Source organism: Macadamia integrifolia, chromosome 3, assembly GCF_013358625.1.
Source record: "Macadamia integrifolia cultivar HAES 741 chromosome 3, SCU_Mint_v3, whole genome shotgun sequence".
Classification (NCBI taxonomy): domain Eukaryota; kingdom Viridiplantae; phylum Streptophyta; class Magnoliopsida; order Proteales; family Proteaceae; genus Macadamia; species Macadamia integrifolia.
Genome location: NC_056559.1, coordinates 28,323,805 through 28,343,775, shown reverse-complemented (window position 1 = coordinate 28,343,775; position 19,971 = coordinate 28,323,805). Strand labels below are relative to the sequence as shown.

General features: G+C 37.0%; 2 protein-coding genes across 22 annotated transcripts; one reads left to right on the top strand and one right to left on the bottom strand.

Moving 5' to 3' along the window:
- The first annotated feature begins 413 nt into the window (after nt 1-413).
- Nucleotides 414-10,661, top strand: LOC122073251 (regulation of nuclear pre-mRNA domain-containing protein 2-like). Its single transcript, XM_042637803.1, is given in 8 exon segments — nt 414-729; nt 1,094-1,281; nt 2,949-3,196; nt 7,663-7,815; nt 7,995-8,043; nt 8,214-8,359; nt 8,492-8,527; nt 9,784-10,661. Coding segments are annotated over 7 exon segments (1,473 nt in total). The 5' UTR covers nt 414-729; nt 1,094-1,205; the 3' UTR covers nt 10,549-10,661.
- Nucleotides 10,366-19,648, bottom strand: LOC122073250. Of its 21 annotated transcripts, XR_006138699.1 has the most exons (7): nt 19,439-19,645; nt 12,471-12,533; nt 12,334-12,374; nt 12,150-12,233; nt 11,767-11,837; nt 11,522-11,581; nt 10,527-10,778 (listed from the first exon to the last, which is right to left on the bottom strand). XR_006138699.1 is itself a non-coding variant. In XM_042637802.1 (6 exons), exons 1-5 carry the CDS (start codon nt 19,526-19,528, stop codon nt 10,874-10,876), a joined length of 252 nt encoding a protein of 83 aa, XP_042493736.1. In that variant the 5' UTR covers nt 19,529-19,648; the 3' UTR covers nt 10,440-10,492; nt 10,826-10,873. The 21 variants fall into 21 exon arrangements, 4 of the variants coding, with proteins under 4 accessions (XP_042493736.1, XP_042493735.1, XP_042493733.1 ...); XR_006138700.1 differs by lacking the exons at nt 10,527-10,778; nt 12,150-12,233 and adding an exon at nt 10,366-10,492 and having other exon boundaries at nt 19,439-19,643; XM_042637802.1 differs by lacking the exons at nt 10,527-10,778; nt 11,767-11,837; nt 12,150-12,233 and adding exons at nt 10,440-10,492; nt 10,826-10,904 and having other exon boundaries at nt 12,334-12,369; nt 12,499-12,533; nt 19,439-19,648.
- Between the last annotated feature and the right edge of the window lie 323 nt (nt 19,649-19,971).

Genomic DNA, 19,971 nt, shown 5'->3' with positions numbered 1-19,971 from the left:
GTGTATGTGACAGAGTAACAGAAAGTGTCACATGAAATCTTCACTCACTCCATCGACGTATGTGAGAGAAGGATGGAAGGCGATAAAAAGAATCCTCACTCTAGCGTTGTATGTATGTGAGCGGTTGTTATAAAGCAATGGAAGGAACTACCCAAATCCTCTCCAATGGGATAATCGATAGAATTAATTATACATCCCAACCGTCAGATACACGTTGAGTGAATTGCCACGCGGAAGAGGATTTGGTTCCTTGGAAGGAATCTCCACTCTGCGTTATATGAACTCATTTATTTTTTTCCTATTAAGAAAAACAATATTTTGACTCAGACCAATGGGTTTGAATTTAAAATTTTCGCAATTGTGTTGGTGATCCAATCGCTTCATATTATAATATATTCCGAAACAGCGATTCCTGATTGGGGTCTACGGCTTTGTCTGTGAATCTTGGCTCTAATCAAATCTCGGACACTCGCGGAGTTGCGATGCGCGTCCCTGTTCCAAAGTTTTGAAACTTCGTAAGTGTCAAGTGATCCCTAAAGCCATAAACCTCCTCCTTAAACGCTTAAAACCCTCTGCAACTTTTACGGTTTCTCTTGCATTTCGACTTCCATTTCAACTTCTTTTGTTCGTTCTGCCTTTTTTTTTTCTTTTCTCTTACGTTAAATCTCAGAAGTTTTGGTTTAGGGCCAAGCGATGCAGTGACATTACAAATGCCAGAGACGAATTGAGGTGAAATTTTAGTCTTTGAGTTCTGCTTTCTCCTGCTTTCGTGAAGTTTCTGTTTTTCTTTTCGTTTTTGATCATTCATTAAGGTTCCGATGTGTTTCTTCTATTTTAATCTTTTGTTTTCAGCGTTTTTTTTTTTACTTCTTCGAATCCTTTATGGTGTGTTTGATCTATTTTCTCTTTCGATTGCTGAATTTTGAAGTTTGCATGTAAAACTGTTCTTTTTTTTCAAAAGGGTTCTAGGGATTATTAATGGTTTCGACTTGAAGTAGTGTTCTTCTTTTCTTTTTCGTTCTCCTTTTCTTCTTCTTCTCACCCCCCTCCTCGTCTTCTTTCTCACCACATTTTTAATTTGCTTTTTTTACAGGTTCTGTGCTATTAAGCGTTTGCATGGGTGAAAATTAGGGTGGTCTTGAGAAATTTCTGTTCTTGGACCTTAATCCTTGGAGAGTGGGGGAAAGGGGAATTTTTGAGGTGGGATGAATAGTGTATTCAGTGAACAGATACTTGCGGACAAGCTTTCTAAGCTTAACAACACCCAGCAGTGTATCGAAAGTATCCTTTCAAAAAGATCTCTTTAATATTTTTTATTGCAAGTCCATGTTGTTTTGGGAAGGAGAATTGGAAAACTTTCCACAAGGAGGGACAAAAATTTGAACTGTATGTTCTTTTCTTTGGAAACATGCTTGGACCATTTTTTTCATCTGAAATGATGAGATACCCTAGTAGTTCCAGATGTAGATATTTTCCATGTTCACTGTTCCAATTTTATTCAGTGTTGCATGTGAGAGGAAGAAAAGTAATATGGTTCCTGATACTTTATTATATCACAACACTCTAAATTTCTCATATATATATATATAGCATACTTGCTAGAGACCCTGGCCTGGATAGACCTGATGAGTTTTTATATCAAATATAAAGCTTGCCGGGTTGTCACAGCAGCTGTTACAGTTAAGTATTGCAAATGAATGGTGATCAAAACTAAAGCGCACTAGTATCCTGCCGCCTACCAAGAGTCGTAGCTCTGTCTCCTTCAAAGAGAACATAGCTTGTCTCACCTCTTCAGGGGTCACCTCTTGGATCAGATCAAGAGCTTGCTGATCATCTAACTTCCTTTCAAAGTTAATAAATTTTGCCACATATGCACTCAAAGGAGGTAAATACTGGATGTAGCCGTTCCAGATGTATATATATTCAAGTTTCAGTGACTTTTGAGGTGCTGCTTTTTAAATTTTAATTTTTGGAAATGTTTAGAATGGTACTTGGCAGCATCATTGATGGGTTGTTTATGAACTGCTGAGTGAAAAGGAGAGCACTAGAATGATGTGGTATACATGAATCCACATAATGTGATAGATATTTGAAAGTGATCACCAATTTTATAGGGATTGCTGTGGAGCTCCTTATGGATGTTGCAGAAAATAAGTAAATTAAGTAAGAGCTAATGACAACATGTACTGAAACTATCTTTCTATAATTTTGTTCGTATTTTTTAATTCCGGATAAATTTACACCCAAATCTTGTGATATTTAATTTCTGCTGTCTATTTGGAGCTCCTTATGGATGTTGCCAGAAAATAAGTAAATTAAGTAAGAGCTACTGACATTATGTACCGAAACTATCTTTCTATAATTTTGTTCGTATTTTTTAATTCCGGCTAAATTTACACTCAAATCTTGTGATATTTAACTTCTGCTGTCTATTTGTTGATATTTTTGTGTGATTCAACAACAATGGTACTTCCTTATTTCACACCTGAACACAACACTTGTTAGAAATTGGAATTTTAGCATGACTTGTATTATGGGAATTAATTCAAAGAATTAAATTTTTTATCGTATAAAATTTTATTACGAGGGTTGAGACTTCTCTTTATTAGCATGCTCCAATTTGTTATATCTAATTTTCCATATGTGCTGCTTGATCATCATATTGAATTACACTCTGAATTGGGATCTGGATCGGGTGCAGCTGATTCTGATTTCAATTCAAATTCATCCGGAATCAGCCTAAAACCTAGAAACCCATCATGGATCGGCCACACCAGATCGACCGGAATCGGGATTGAGCTCGGCCTATTCTGATCTAAATCGGCCGATTCATCTGATCAGATTCTGATTATTGAACCACTGGTCACCATCTTCTATTGTATAAGCAGCGTTGACGGTCTAGTCAGTCTTATATATTAAATGAATATGTTTTCTTAACCTTTCCCTAGCATTGTCACATTGGTGTATTTTTCACCAGAAGAAGGCAGACCTTGTTGTTGCAACATGGGACAAACAATTTCATAGCTCTGAGAATTCACAGAAAGTTCCATTTCTATATCTTGCCAATGACATCCTACAGAATAGCAAGCGTAAAGGCAATGAATTTGTTAGTGAATTTTGGAAGGTTCTTCCTGCAGCAATTAAGGACGTTAATGAGAACTGTGAAGACCGTGGGAAGAGTGTGGTATCTAGATTGGTATGTGTTTTAAACCTTTCACATAGAGCAACTTGTTTGACGAAGCACTGTTGACTGCCCTATAAACCACCCTTTCTCTTTAAAAGAGAAAGAGAGAGAGAGAGAACGTTTTTGATGTATGCAATTACCAATTCATTATTTACCCCCCCCCGCCCCAAAAAAAATCTTTTTAGATATTCTTGGGGTGTATTTGTGATGAGCGATGAATGTTACAATGTTGCTGTATGTACAGGCTGAGGCTTGTGTTTCCTCTTATATATGTCTCCTCTGTCTAATTCTACAATACTGGAAGGTGATCTGGTTTACTTGGCATTTATGTTAATTGCATTTCTTTGAATCCCATGCTTCAGGAGCATCCAATTTGTTTATGGAATTTAATGGTTGGTGATATGTTTTATATCTATATACTCCCACAACTCGAATTTTAGCCAAGTTATATCCTTTGATGACATACTTTTGACTGATGAGACTAGAGAGGAGATAAATGCCAAATTATATCAATGGAGGGATAAGTGCCTCGTCACAAGGGAATCACAAATCATTCCCTTCTAGTTACAAACCCTAGGGAGTTGCCTATGGAAGTGATCCAAGTTTTAAGAATCCTAAGTGGCTAAAACAACTCAAAATATCATTCTAATAAAGTGGACTCTAAGTGCACTTCCTTTTAAAAAAAGACGTACCCAGTTCATGAGGCTCCTACCACTGTGGGGTCTGGGGAGGTTCATAATGTACACCTTACCTCTGCTTCGCGGAGAGGCTGTTTCCAGACTCGAACCAGTGACCTAGTGGTAGCAATGGAGCATCCTTATTGTTGCGCCAAGTCCACCCTCATTTTAAGTGTACTTCCTTAAAGATTTTTATTTCTTAGTTCTGGTTGTGGGTCTGGGGAGTTTCATAATGTACGCATTCTTACCCCCGCTTCGCGGAGAGGCTGTTTCCAGACTCGAACTCGTGACCTAGTGGTCGCAATGGAGCATCCTTACCGTTGCGCCAAGTTCTCCCTCATTTTAAGTGTACTTCCTTAAAGATTATTATTTCTCAGTTCTGGTTGTGGGTCTTAAGTACGTTTATCCTTTTTAGTTTTCGCATTTTCAAGTATGGTTTGAAGTTCAGCACTATTTTTGGTTGGATCATCTGATCTGTATCTGTGTCCGACATAACCACTCCGATTTATCATGTGTGGTGAATCAGCTGTTCCTGTACCAGTATCAGGATTTTTCTCTTTAAGTGACTGATTCTTTGTTTGGATTGACTAATCTGGATTAATATACAATTACCAATTCATTATTACCCCTCCCCCAAATCTTTTTAGAGATTTTTTTGGTTTATCTGTGATGAAGGATGAATGTCATGATGTTTCTGTTTATACAGGCTGAGGCTTGTTTTTCCTCTTATCTATGTTAATCCTTTGTTTGGATTGACTAATCTTTAAATCCTTATTTCCTGTCCAAAGTCCAAACAGAATCAGTACCCTTGGTTATGAAAGGAGTTGCTGAATGTTACTTTTATTATTGCTATGTTTTTGAAATGATTGTGATTTTTCTTCTCTAAAATTGATGAAGGATTACCGTGGGGTAACCCAAATAGGTGAAGGGTTAGTAATTATGATAAAGATTGAAATAGAGTATCAGAGTTGTGACTTGGAGCAGAATGGGGTTTTAAGAACTTCACAGTGATGAAAATAGTTAGGTTAAACAAAATTTAGGGAGGTTCAAGTATCTCTATAGCCCCACAAGAAATTAAAAAGAAAAATAAATAAAAGGAATAGAGAATAATGATAGAAAGGATAAGTTTCTGCATGAATTCTCTTGTTGAGATCTTGGAATACACTACTAGTGATAATAGAAGGAATCCAATACACCTTTAAAATCAGGAAATCCAGACTAAAAAAATCTTCTTTCTCAAAGAAAGACGCTGACATTTCTTCAGGGGTGGGGATGACCATATGCAATCCCATTTCATGGTCATTAGAACTGTGAATTGGTCTCCTAATTAAATTTAGGAATAGAAAATAGAAATACTATCTCAGATTGACTTGCTGCTAGTATTTTGGTCATGATTCTCACAGATCACCTTGGATTCACTAGATCTTGATCTTTGTTTTATAGGTAATTCAATACCCTTCCAAGATACGTGTTGTGGATGTGCATTCATACATTGCAAAATTTGAGATACACAGTGATGAGCTTAGGAATAGTAAGTCCTATTCTGATGGATATAAAAGCCACACTATTACAAAAGAAATACACCAGTGAAAGTAAATATATGAGCTCTAATAAGTTGAAAATCTATGGATATGTAAGGAAGTTATTGTGACCAATATATGATTATGAGTAACCAAGTTTAATTTTATGGTAAATAATTTTTTCGATATTTCTTTCATATAGACGATACAAGATCTTGAAGGATAGATGTTCCACTTTTGGATAATATGTTTTTAGTGGAGAAAATATTTACTAATACGTCCTTCAGTTTTTTTAGGAACATTAATGAATGGAATTAGAGGGAGAAGAATATTGCTGATTTGGTTACAAGGACAAGAAAAATTTGTAGTAGTAGGAACGAATGAAATGAAATAATTCCACCCATCTGCACATACTTAACTCTAATAGTAACCACGACCCATCTGCACATGTTTGACTCTTCAAATGCAATCAACTTAGTTGTAACCACTAACCAGGAGACCATCATCCACATTTGCATGAAGTGTCAAATTCTTGTTCTGGATTCCCATAAATTTGAATGATGTGTTCTTTGGAGATTGAACACACTGTGAGGTTATTAGGTGATTCTTTTTGCAAGCACTGGGCTCCAACAAGATGTTCTTCTTCTGAGCAGTAAACTTCTTTCCACAAAGATTACCCACAGTGGAGTCCAAAGCACCTTGGTTAGTCCTGAGAGGTAGGCAGAGGTACCATAGATGTAATCTTTTATCTTATGACCTTTTGCTTGTTGGTGAATAATTTACGTCCTTTGTTATTTTTGTACCAGCAAGCTTTCATTTAGGAAAATCACAAAAACCAGTGACCCCTTCAGAAATCTTATTATTATCATCTGTTTCTTTTAGGTTCTATTTGTTTTCAATTGAAAATATTTTAAAGGAATTGTCTTAAAACGAAAAAGAAATATTTTACAGGGATAGAAAGGAACAGAAACTGTTTGTATAAAATGCAATACAAAAATTTGGCAATACAGCTGCCTAGCTTACAGAATTTTCTTCTTCCGCTCTTCCCTTGATTTGCCTCCCTGCTCGGCTCCCCCTCTGAATGGATTCGACCCGCTGCACCTCCAATAGAAGCTGAGGATGGACTTTTAGAGCAAAAACCTCACTTTTTTTTTTCTAAGCAAGTACAAGTTCAACCTTGATATAGTGGGTTCTGAGTCGGGTAGGTAATTGAATAGTACATTCCCAAAAACTTTCTATCTATTGGCAACTCAGGCCGGGGTAGACTGCAATTCTAGCGAAGTTATTCCTCTGTTCTGATCCGATAGGCAGCTGGAGAAAGTCTCAACTATTGGTAAGGCAGCATACTTCCTTCACCAAAACAAGAACTATGTTAGCAGATCTTTCCAAAAGGTGTAAATGCAAATAAAAATTACAATTAAGCCTGTTGGATGTTATTTTTGAGAAGTGGTTCTATCTTCATCAATCATACAATTGCCACCACCACCACCCCATAATATGACTGGACTCGTCCTCAATCTCTAATGCCAAAATATTCTTTATTTCCATGTACAATTAAGAAATAGAAAAGCAAAAAAACAGATGGCAAATAGTTAAAAAGTAAATTTCCTAATTAGAATTTTATTTCCTGGGGAAGTAATTTTTTTGTTGAAACAAATGGAGCCAGTGGTTCCTGTCAGACATATATCATATATTTATGTTGCATTCCTTGGATGAATCATTATGTTTAGTTTTATGCATTTGTGAAATTTTATACAGCTTTTACATTGCCATTGTCAAATGGTTGATTTTTTTTCCCGATTCAAATATCTTAAATGTCCATCATATTGCAGTTCACACAAAATGATGAATGAGCAGATACACCCATAACAGATTCCTTTGTTTTTAACTAGTGTTAGGCTACATATTCTCATGACATTGTTACCCTGTGCTGAAGGTTGAAGTTTGTATCCTAAATTGTTAACAATTTACTTTGGACCTGGAAGGGATAATTGGATGTGCTGGTGATAAGTTGATTAAACTAATTCTTGACGTCACGTAACATTTGCCTTTTCCTTGTACCAATCTTTGTTCTTGCTATTATTTTAAACCTTATATTTGTTGGATCCTTAATGTCATTGTAGGCTATTAATTTAATAATTAGGCTAGTTCAATAATATGACTGGAAAAATTGCAAAGCCAGTATTTTGGCTGCAGCTTAGTTTTATTTGCTACATGGTTTTCTAAGAAAACACTAAAATGTACAATAGACCAATTATCAAATTGTGTTAATAATTGCTAGGTTAATATCTGGGAAGAAAGGAGAGTGTTTGGACGAGCTCGGGGCCTTAAGGATTTAATGCTCGGAAATGAGCCTCTGCCTCCTCTGGAGCTTGGCAGAAAACGTTCACGCTCTGTTAGAATCATGAAAAGGGATTCACGCTCCATAAGAACTGTAAGAACCCTAGGCTTGTCTTGTCTTTTTCTATGCCCTCCCTTTTTTCTTTTCTTTTTTTTAAGTATTTAAAGTTTTAGCACACCACCACCCCCACCCCCCCAAAAAAAGGATCTCTTTCTTTTTTCTCAGAAAGTTTCTCATAGATCTGACCTTGAAAATAATCATTTGAAAACCAGAAATTGGCTATTGGAGGTTCTGCAGAGAAGTAAGTTGAAATAAAATGTAGTTAACAACTGCAAATTAAATTTGTCATGGTGGCCTTTCAGAAACCACTCATTGATCTGCCTGGTATGCATTTCTTCTTTGGATTTGCTGGAAGTGCTGGATATTACTTGTCGCTTGATTGAATGTACTGCAATTTGCATGACATTTTGCTTCTCTTACTTTTTCCTCAGCGGGGAATGACCCCAAGCGGACAAGTTTGGCAAATGAAGTAGAAGAGGAAGAAAACCTTTTGAAACAATGCATTGAAAAACTAAAATCATTTGAAGAAACAAGAGTGGCCCTAGTCTCTCAACTAAGAGAGGCACTACATGTGCAGGTATGGGATCATTAATTTGCCATCATTATTCTTCAAGAACGTTCAAAGGTTCTAATCTGTCTAGAAATAGGTGGGATCCGGTTGATGCCATTCCCTTCTTGAATGTAGAACTTACTTGGTGAATTTGTTCAGGAATCCGAATTGGAGAATGTTCGCACTCAATTGCAGGTATGTCTCATGTACCTTGGATCCCTTGTTTCCATGGGGCATTTTTTTTGAATAAATTTTCCCCTGCCCATTTCTTTATTAGTGAAGGATAAAATACATCCAATTTTCATACCATAAAAAATATATACTACTGCTTTTATATTCACTTGGTGTTGCGGAGAAAAGTTAATATAATCTTGGGGTACCTTTTGCTGTAGAATTTTTTACACCGCTCATAGAGGCTGAAATGTCCTGATTATATTAACAATATGGTCAATATCAAATGGCAAATGGCAAAATGTTCCTATTAAAATCTCATCGGTCCACGAACAATTCAATGAAGTTCCAAATGGAATCTCCTCAAGGTTTAGTTGGTCTAGGAGGATTTGTTGAAGTACCGGACACATATTTTGGGTTGGGGGGGGGGTCCATTGACCAAAGAAAATGCTCAAAGATGCACATTGCGTGTTTTTGGTGATATAGGTCTCAAGATGTGATCTGATCAAAACCATTTCAATTTTATTTGATTCATATTGTTTTTTTACTCGATTCTTAGCGACTCAAGACCCTTCTTTTTAGAAGCTTTTATTTTGATATTGATAATATGTGGTTTATGTCAATTCAAACCTGTGCAGTATTGAATAATGGAATTTCAGCTTTAATCTAGAACTATTTCAGATATTTCGACTTTTGAAATGACAGTAGCATGCACTGAACGGTGTAATGAATGATGTGGATAGACCACATGTCAAATGTCCTACTATTTGATGCTTAGGAAATTATGTGGATTGACCAAATGCCAAATTTTAGAGTCAATATAAGAAATTATGTGGATTTACCCTTCCATATATGTCCATGCCACATTGCCACCATTGTGATCTCTTTGATTGTCCCTGATTTTTTCAATTGTTTGTTTTGCCAATTGGCAAACATGGATCGGGCTGAAACTCGACAGGTGAACAGAGGACCTTGGGGACCTCTGTGTCTTCAGCCCACATGATCAACCATATGGCAGCAGGTAGTGTTGGGTGTGTTGTTCTACTTCTAGGTGATAGCATGCAGAACCTTCATTCACATTCATTCTGTGTTGTACTAGTTATCATATTTTTGCATTGCATGATATATGGTTCATTTATTATTATTATTTTTATGGGAGATGATTATCAAAGCAAGTGATATTATTTCTCAGAATTCAGAAGTCTTCTGGAAAATATATTGGAGGCAAAAGGTATTAGTTTCTACTAACATTAATGTCTTGCATATTATGAATTGGTTAGGTCGCGCAAGCCCAAGTGGAGGAATCCGTCAACATGCGGAAGCGGCTCAAAGGTGAAAAAGTTGCACCAAAAAAGTCAGCTGCAGCAATTGCAGCTGAGGTTGCTGATAAGTTGGCAGCTTCTTCCTCTTCACAATCTATCATGTCTTCTGTTCTGTCAACATTCGCAGCAGAGGCGGCAAAAAATGCTGGACTGACCACATCCTCAACTCCCTCAAATTCATTTAGCTTGGCCCCAGTTGCTTCATTTACAGATACAAGGGCTAAATTTGATAATCCCATGCCTGTTGCAGATTCCAATGTCTATGTTGCTACTCCTTCACAGCAACAGCAACTTTCTAGTACTTATTCTCAGCAGCTTGCTGGTACTTATCAAACAGCCTTGGTTCACCAACCACTGATACAAGCCCAAGCTTCAAGTGCCCAAACTCAGTATCATATGATTCAAAACCCTCCTTCCCAGCAATATGTGCAGCCATCAGGAGGGGTCACCAGTGGATTGCCTTATGGGTATGGTAGCTTGCCACCTCTACCACCAGGTCCACCCCCACCTCCACTTACAAGGCTTGCAACGCCATTATTGGCTCAGCAGATGCAAGTTCCCCAAACCCCGCAGCAACCAATGCCATTGATTCAGCAACCAACTGTACAGCAACAAATGCCATTGATCCAGCAACCACCTGTACCTCCAAGTTTCCGGCCGCTTCAACCTATGGGGATGATGTACTACACACATCATCATCATCATCAACAACAACCACAATGACTCCTTTGTCATGTGGAGCATATTGCCCTAATTAATTTAAACAAATATTTCTGCAACATAATAAACCTATTTACATTTTTAGGAAAAAAATACAACAGGTAAGAGTTTTAAAAGTTATAGATCCATTGAAACCAAAAAAAGCATTTCTTTTGCTATATTCCGTTGGCTTCATCTGCGTCTTCGTGTTCTTCATCTTATCCTTCTTTGTGCTAAATATGGTGGTTGAGATGCTGCACCAAACATGGGATATCACATAACAAATGGAGGAAAGTATTACCGTTCTGTGATTAAGTCTCTAAAAGTATGTATTGTGAAATCATCTTTGCTACCAGGGCCTTTCTATTGCAATCCCTTTTCTGAAAGAGATGAAATTTGCAATGCGTTTGCTGTTACTTTGGGTACCCAAAACAGTAACCTCAGTTACATTGGGGTCTATCGAACAACGTTCTGATGCATTGGCACCAAACGTTTGCCTTAACTCATTTGGGTGTTTCTGGTGAAAGAGATCCATACGTGGTTTGAAAAACACAGTAATGGCTTGGCCTAATTGGCCAATTCGTATGGATATCGGTGGAGTTTGATACTGATTCAACAGCAATTTGTACCATTTTATTTTATTTTTGGAATTGGCATTCATGTGTCACTTTGTTAATGGCCATTCTGGATCGGTATTGGATTGTTATCTGATACTGATTATAAATCGCTGATCCCATAGGCATTATGCATGTGTATCATCTTTTACGATAATAATTTTATTTTGATAAGCATCAAGACGTCTAATTCAAAAATGCAATGGAGATAAAAACAGGGATTTAGGATTCGGCGCGATCCCGTACCATATTGGTATCAGAATCTTGAGGGTAAAAATCGCCAATCCATACCAGTATCAGTATTGGCGGTGACCGATACCAACACCATTACCGTGTACTAAATCGCTACATAAAAATATGTGAAGTAATATCGAAGTCCTCACCTGAAGGTTATGCTACAGCAGAGTTCTGACTTCAAGGTTGGCAACAACGAAGGGTTCATTCTGCATTGACAAAAAATCAGTTTCTCCTTACTGCTTTTCAAGACACTACTACAGGCTATTGAGGATTTTTCAGTGGATGGTAATTGCCAAGGTTTAAAGAAACAAAACTTCGGTAGTTGAGCTAGATTTAATCCTCAACCACCGAGGCAGTGGCAGAGGATGATGCGGGGGCAGCATAAACCAACCTCAGCGTCCTGCTTGATGAACTTGGCATCAATGTACCTTGTGCAGGAGACTTCAATGCTTATCCATTATCCTACAGGACATCAGCGTATTCACATAAATTTGCAAATAGAATTGCTCATGCATCATACATATAGAACTCTAGGTTTCTGCAAACCCTAATATCCACCATACATCAGATAACATAACCCTGTTATCATGTTGGAATGTGTCAAAAGTTCACATCAATATGACTTCTCCACTTACTGTAATAATGCTTGTTGTATTGTTCACAAAAGTTTATTCTGCTATGGTCATAGGGCCTGATTGAATAATGTGGAACATTGTAAAGAAATGGGAAAGCCACTTGTGGGTCTGGGGAGGGTCATGATGTATGCAGCCTTACCCCCTCTTCGTGGAGAGGCTGTTTCGTGACTCCAACCCGGGACCACTAGGTCGCAATGGACCTGCTTGCCTTTTCTAAGCTTCTCTGTAGGAGCAAGTCTTGTGAAATTTCAGTACAATGTATTACATCATTTCCCATTATCTAGACGGTAAAAGTTCATACATTTACAGAGTTTGTGTCTAACCTTAAGGGCTGCAATCCTGTCAGCATGCAATTTTTCCTGCCCTGGATCACAATTTTAACCGTATTAGGCTACAATGTTAAAAAGAAGAAGAAGAAAGAGAACGAGAAACAGAAGCAAGAAATTTTGTCCAACTTTACATCCATCAACCCATCAAAATCAACCTACTGATTGGATGTAGAGGGTGCCTGAGCAAGCAACTCCTGCACAAGTATGCAGTCACAGAATATCCAACTACAAAATATGCCAAGCTATTCCATTCTATCAGGACTATACTTCTGTGAGGAGTGGGTTTTATGATGATACATACGCACAAAGCAGAAACACTCTTATGGAAGACATTATTCATTGATAAATATTAAAGAAGAGAGCGAAGAGACTAACATTTTGAGGAGGTTATAGATCTCAAACCTATGCACTTCATAATAAGTGCGTAATCTTCCTAGCCTGCCAAAGACTATGATGAGATGAATATCTCATGGTAGCTTGTCCCATCTGATACATAACCTCCATAGATGGACCAGATTGTCATCACTTTCCTTTTATACCTCCTTTCTGTTTAGTGACCAATGCCCACATAAACTTCAATTTATCCATTGGAATCAATGTTGCTTTACACAAAAAGATATTTTTTTTGGGTTCCGGGAATATCCATTCCTTAAAAGAACCAGTGAAAAGAGAAAAGGGGGTTGGGGGGGACTCATGCACATTCTGTCTTCAATATTCCTTGAAATAATAGCCTTCTCCCAATCCTGGAAAGATAGCTGCAAGGAACACCTGTGAACAAGCAGCCACTCTGATGGGTATCTCTCTATGACGGCCTCCAGAGAAGAAAAACCATCACCGAATAATCTAGAATAATTTCTCTTCCCAAATGCACCAGCATACTACAAGAGTGCCACTCCAATGGAATGCTTAAAGGAAGAATTACCAAAATCACATCCAACTAATTACATCTAAAGGAAGGATCCAATTTGCATGAAATCTCTTCTTCTAAGAGGCAGACATGAGATAGGGTTCTCCCTAAATGCCTCCTCTAAGAACTTTGTTATGAGCTACTACCATCCTAATGCCTTGCACTTGGGTGGGGCATCAGGTTTCCAGCTGCCCCTATAAGATTACGGACCCCAAGGGCATTCTGGATCCTCCAGGTTAAAGAGATTACGTAAAACAATGGAAAAGGATCTAGAGGAAACCTCCTATTTTCAACATCAGAAATGAATATCACTTGAGATGCTTAACAAATGCAAGGACACTAGGAACCTAAATTTTTTACCCCTCCCGCAACCGACATTGTTGAACTCAGGTTGTCATTGTGCCGTTGTGGTTGTGTGGATATCTGTGATGTGCCCAGCAGGGTGGAACGCATTGGAACATCTGGTAGACCTGGCAACATGATTGTGAGTGCATGTGGTTGCAAGTGACTGCCTGAGTTCAACAAACAAAATACAAAACTCGACTGAATACAGTATAGGAAACCTATCCTAAACAGATCAATACCACACCATACCATGTCTTCCAAAATTCTGATTCTATCACCCTTACCAACATCATACTTGATCAAAAAAAGCAGGAGACTTCCAAGGGGCACTAAGGGTCACTCGAGCTCCTTCTTTGTGCGCATTCTATTCCTATTCTTTTACTATTGAATCAACCTCCCCCAAGAACTAGCTAGCAGCAATCAGTCCCCCCTAACAGCGAAAAATCGCAAACAGCTTCTTCTATTCCTCAAGTCCTCCATCTCGCTTCCTAGAAACCCAGTGGGGAGGCTAGAGTCCCAACCTCCAAAGGTAAATCATATATGGATAATGGATCTCATCACCAAGTGCCGTAGCGCTTGTGGCTCCTTGAGAAATCATCTCAGCCATTTAGAAAGGAGTAACATTCTGATGCAGTCAAAAGAACAATAAGGCTAGCAGCAAACCAAGCCGTCACACTAGACAAAGAATGGACTAATATGCTTAATTTTGAGTGTCCAATGGGTTATATGGGCCGTGGGCTTAATATTTTTGTGTTTACTATAGTAACGGGCCATTTCTATAAGCCTAAATATTAGGGATTCAAGTCCTATACACGATTAGTGTTAGTTTCTATTTTAGTATGTTGTACGCTTTATGTTATTAGTGTTTCTAGAAGGCAGAGATGTGTCCTATATTCCAGTCCCTAAATCCATTTTATTGAAGTTCAAGAATAGTTTCTATTTTGAAGAAGACTTAAGTTGCAATAGTTTCTCCCTACCATACATCGGAGTTTACTATTTTGCCTATTTCCATGAAGTTAAAAATAAAGAAAAGGGGATCATACCCACTACCAACGACTAGAACAATTTGTTGAGCTTATGCTCGCTGATTTCTGAGATTCAGAACTCCTTTGTTGTGACATGCAGTGAAGTTCTTGGTGATATCTTCTTATTTTTCCTATCAGTTCCTATCATTGATAGTAGTATTCTGACATAGTTTGAATCTTTTCGCAGCACCATTCTTTGCCTTGTTTCTAGTATTCCTTTTAGTTACTACTTTGCAAAACACTTACTATTATGTTTGCACTACTTTCTAATTCTATTATCAAGTTTTCATTGTGGTTCTAGTTACTAATCTGTGAGTTATATACTGTTGTTCTCTAGTTTCTAATTACGTTTCGGAAGTTCTCATTCTCTATATCCACTTTCCATGCTGGTTCTCTAGTTACTAAATCCATTCACTCACTTTCTATTTTGGTTTCTCTTGCTATTCTACCTTCTAGGTTTTTTTTTGGTAAAATTATTCTCCCTTCTAGTTACTGTTACATTCATAGTTCTAACCGAAATTTTGTGGTTTTGAGCTGGCTGAGATGAGATGTATGGTCCAATTGACTTTGTACCTGGTTTTGGCCATATACATTTTGGTAGTTTCGACTGAAAATGCCAAGTTTAAACCAATTTTGACCAGCCCAATTTCGGTAGTTTCGACCAGCCCATGACACATTGTTTTTTGCCCAGAAAACATCACTTTTCCACCCATATCTCAGTTTCAAGTTGGGTCAAAACCGGCCTCGAGATCAAGTTCTCGATCCTTGGTTATACTGATATTTCTAAATCCGACTCCAAATTTCCACGAAGTCACTATTTTAGTAATCTCCTAATATGCTCAAATTCGACCGTTGGTTTTGGTTCAAACTTAAGGGCTTATTCTCCTTCCCTCTTAGTCCACTCAACCATAATTTTGGCCACATCAGACTTGTCTTTTCTCTGTTTAATTAAATCTCAGCTGCTGGTTTTGGTTCGTATGCTCCCTACGATTCTGGAGTAACATGAGGTTTTTTAACCCTAATCTTTAGGTGATAACCCCATTTTAATTTTGGCCACATCAGACTTGTCTTTTCTCTGTTTAATTAAATCTCAGTTGCTGGTTTTGGTTCGTATGCTCCCTATGATTCTGGAGTAACATGAGTTTTTTCCACCCTAATCTTTAGGTTATAAAACTACCCCATTTTAATTGGTATCAAAGCTATGGAGGGACAATGAAGCCACTATGTTGACAGGACGCCATCAAGGGTTGCTCAATTCTACTTCAAAATGAAGGATGATCATGCGGATTTGATTCAGCATCACTACAAAACTTGCGGACGAGTTTTTTTTTTTTTTCAAGATAAGGAGATTTGATGTATAGTTCAAAAGAACAATAAGGCCAGCCACAAACCAGGTCATCAAACTGGACCAATAATGGACTCATATGTTTAATTTTGAGTCTCCAATGGGTTATATAAGTCATGGGCTTAATGTTTTTGGGTTTACTATTGTAATGGGCCAATTCTATAAGCCCAAATATTGGGGATTTAAGTCATATACGGGATTGGTAATAGTTTCTATTTAGTAAGTTTTTTTTTGGGTAGAATGTTTCTATTTAGTAAGTTGTATTCTTTATCTTAGTAGTATTTCTAGAAGGCTGAACAAGGGTCTAACATTCCAGCCCCCTAGTTTCTATTTAAGCCTAACTCAGTATGATTTCTTTTTTAATTTCATGGGACGATTTCTATTTTAGAAATTGTTTAGTTTGATTTTTACATTTTATTTCAGTGAAATAGAAATCAAATTGAAAATAAATTCTGAAATAGATGAGGAGTTGTTTCAATTTTGAAATTGAAAGTGATTTCTCTCTTGCTCTTTAATGAGCACATGTTTAATTTGATGGGCAAAGCAGTAATTTGACGGTAAAAATAAAACACCACCCTTCTTCTCCCAATGATCTCACCACCAATATGCCACCACCACCACCCCTACCCAGCCCTGCCCCATCCGCCCCCGCCCCCACCACCCTCTCAGCCTCTCCCAACAAAATAGAGAATCTATTCTGAGAAATCGAACTACCAAATGGATTTCTTATTCCTGAAATATTTCAGATTGATGCATCCAAAACAATTCAATTTCTTGACCAAAAATCTATTTGTTGAATATTTCATGAAATCAATTCGAAATTGAAATAGAAATCATACCAAATCTGGCCTTATTAAAGTTTTCGAATAGTTTCTATTTTGAACAAGACTTAAGTTGTAAGGGATTCTCCTTACTATAGATAAGGATTTTCCTATTTTCTTATTTCCACGAAGTTATGAATAAAGCATTGGGATCATACCCACTACAAATGATTTGAACAATTTTTTAACCTTTACACTAATTGATTTCCGTAAGACTCAAAACTCCTTTGTTGTCAAAGGCAGTGAAATCCTTTATGGGACGCTAAGTTGGACAGATGAGATGACAGTCAAGTTCGAGGTGGAAAACCTAGTTCATATCCTTCTCCTTCTCCTTCTCTCTCCTTCTCCCATTAAGTTCCAGATCACACCTGTCCTAGTTTCTATTTCTATACCCTCTTCTTAAATTATTTCCTTAGTGACTAATTTCATTTCTCACTTTCTATTTTGGTTTCACTTGCTGTTTCTCTCACTAGTCGTTGTTTCGACTGACCACACTTAGTTGGTATAAGGCTGAGTTGAGTTGAATTGCGGTTTTTTCTTTTGTGGTTATTAAATATGAGTTTCTATTTTCAGCAACTTACTATCTTAATTACCCTTTGATTTCTTCAAATCTGGTTCCTACTTACGATTTCAGTTACTTTTTAATTCTGTCTTTTGTTTCTAATTTTAGTTTCAGTTCCTATTTTCTACCTTTTAAATTTGTTAGCTGCTATTTGATAGTTACTAATTTTGGCAAGTTGCTATTTATGAGTTTCTAAATCAAGGGTTCTATTTGGGAAGTTGCTAAATTCTGGTTTCAGTTTTGAGTCCCTATTCCCTATGATCCTGGATTACATGAGGTTTTGTAACCCTAATCCTTAAATGGTTAGAATACTCCATTACATTCCCGATTTGAAACAAAACAACAACAAACAACACCACTTGTCCTTATCCCAACTAAATGGGGTCGACTACATGGATCCAAACAAATAATGATAATAGTAAAAAGAAAAGAACACCATAACAACAACAACAACTCAGCAATATCCCACCTAAATGAGGTAGGCTACATGAATCGTTGCCCTCCAAACAGCTCTATTCGAGATCATACTTGAGTCCAGACCTAAACTATGTATGTCTTTCTTCACTATTTATCCTAGGGTCATTTTAGGCTTGCCCCTAGCTCTTTTAATTCCGTCAATCTGATAAGATCACTCCTCCATACTTGTGCATCCCAAGGCCTCCGTTGAACCTAGTCATGCCACCTCAAACGACTTTCTCGAGGTTTATCATGTATCGGGGCAACTCCATTGCCGCACATCCATCTCAACATCCTCACCTCTACTACACTTAATTTATTTATATGACGCTTCTTAACTACCCAACATTCCTCTCAATACATCAAATCTGGTCGTACATTCCTGATTTAATAGTTACTAATTTTGCAACTTCTTATTTTATGAATATCTAAATCATGGTTGCTATTTGGAAGTTTTTAAATTCTGGTTTCAATTTTGAGTCCCTAATCCCTACGATCTTAGATTACATGAGGTTTTGTAACCCTAATCCTTAAGTGATTATAATACCCCATTACATTCTTGATCTCAAGATTACCAATTTCCAATCCACTCTCAGTTAATGGCATGAAAATGGATTCCCAACCAATCAGTTGATCCATATTTCTATTCCCAATATCCCAAAAAAGGAATTGAAAAAAAAAAAAAAAAAAACAATTATCAACTGCATTAAAAAAAATTGGGGCATCTTAATAATAGAAAATAATATGCGGGGATATTTGAACAATGATTTTATCGACCTTGGAGATGGAGTTTCTCTTAAGGAATAACAAAAGAACCAGCAGAAGATATGATTTTTGAATTTAAGAATAGAAAATATAGGACAAGCTAATCCTATAAGGTAAATAGAAAAGAGATAGGAAAAGAAATGCTTTTTGAGTTTAAGAATAAGAATATAAATAGAGGAGAAACTAAAATTACCGATCAAAGCAACTCATGATAAAGTAAAATTTAGGTCAAGTATTCTCTTTCCCCCTTTTTTTCTTTTTAATATTATAAATCCACGCCTTAACCATTCAGGCGAGTGTTTTTCTTTTACTAAATCAGCACCTGTTAAATTAAATAGGCATTTGATCATATATTCTGCATTCTAAAGGATGGATTTCTTAACTTGTTTAATCAATTCCACTTTTTCTCTTTCACAAACAAATGAAAGAGCTTTAGTAGTGTTTGCAGTTGAATTTAACATATTAAATAAGCAGGATGTATCTCCAGACACTAGTTTTCTTTTCACGCATATTTTGATAAATGTGGTCTCGATTCTCATTGTTTCATGAAGTTGAAGAACCAAACGCAAAGCAATAACTCAAAGCAGCCGACAGAAATTCATATCAACAATAAAGTCATGAATACATTGTATACTCAAGAGAATCCACAAAATACAAATAAAAACAGAAACTAAAAAGACGATTAGCAGAAAAAGGGAAACAATATAAAAGAAGGTAGATCTAATAAAAGAACATCAAAAGAGTATCGTTTGTTATCTAACTAATTAATCCAGAAGATAGTTTCCATTACAGAGAAGCAAATCGCAGGGAAAAAGAGGCAAAGCTAGCCTAACAAAAAGAACGAAAGATGAGGAAGAATCAAGAGTCGAATACCTTCTGGTAATCACAAGCATCTGCTGCCATTACATCTCTGAATACTGATTTAGACAGTATCGATCGAACTGCTTCTAGATCCATCCTCATCTCCTTCTATCTCTGCAAGAACTTGAGATTCCGGGAAGCCTAACTATTACCCGAAGCCCCAAACGTTTAATGGTGGAAAGAATGAGAAAATGAAAGTAATTTCAAAATAAAACAGCAAAGAGTGAGGTAGACCACACGAAGAGTGGGGTCTACGTCGATTCTGATTATTGTCATTAGGAGTTATTATTATTATATAAAGTGGGGTCTACTACGATTGCTGAATATCTGATCAGATTATTTCCTTTATAGATCTAACGATCCTCATGTCATTATTTTAAATATTAATTTATGAGGGCATTTCGATCACGGGCTACTATGATAATGGAATAGCCCAACTCAATCTCAGCCGTACGTCTATAAACATCGATCTGTTCAAATTTAATCGTCCGATTTTCCTAGATGTACTGTTGCTTTCCAGAATTGATTCTATTCGATTTTTTTGT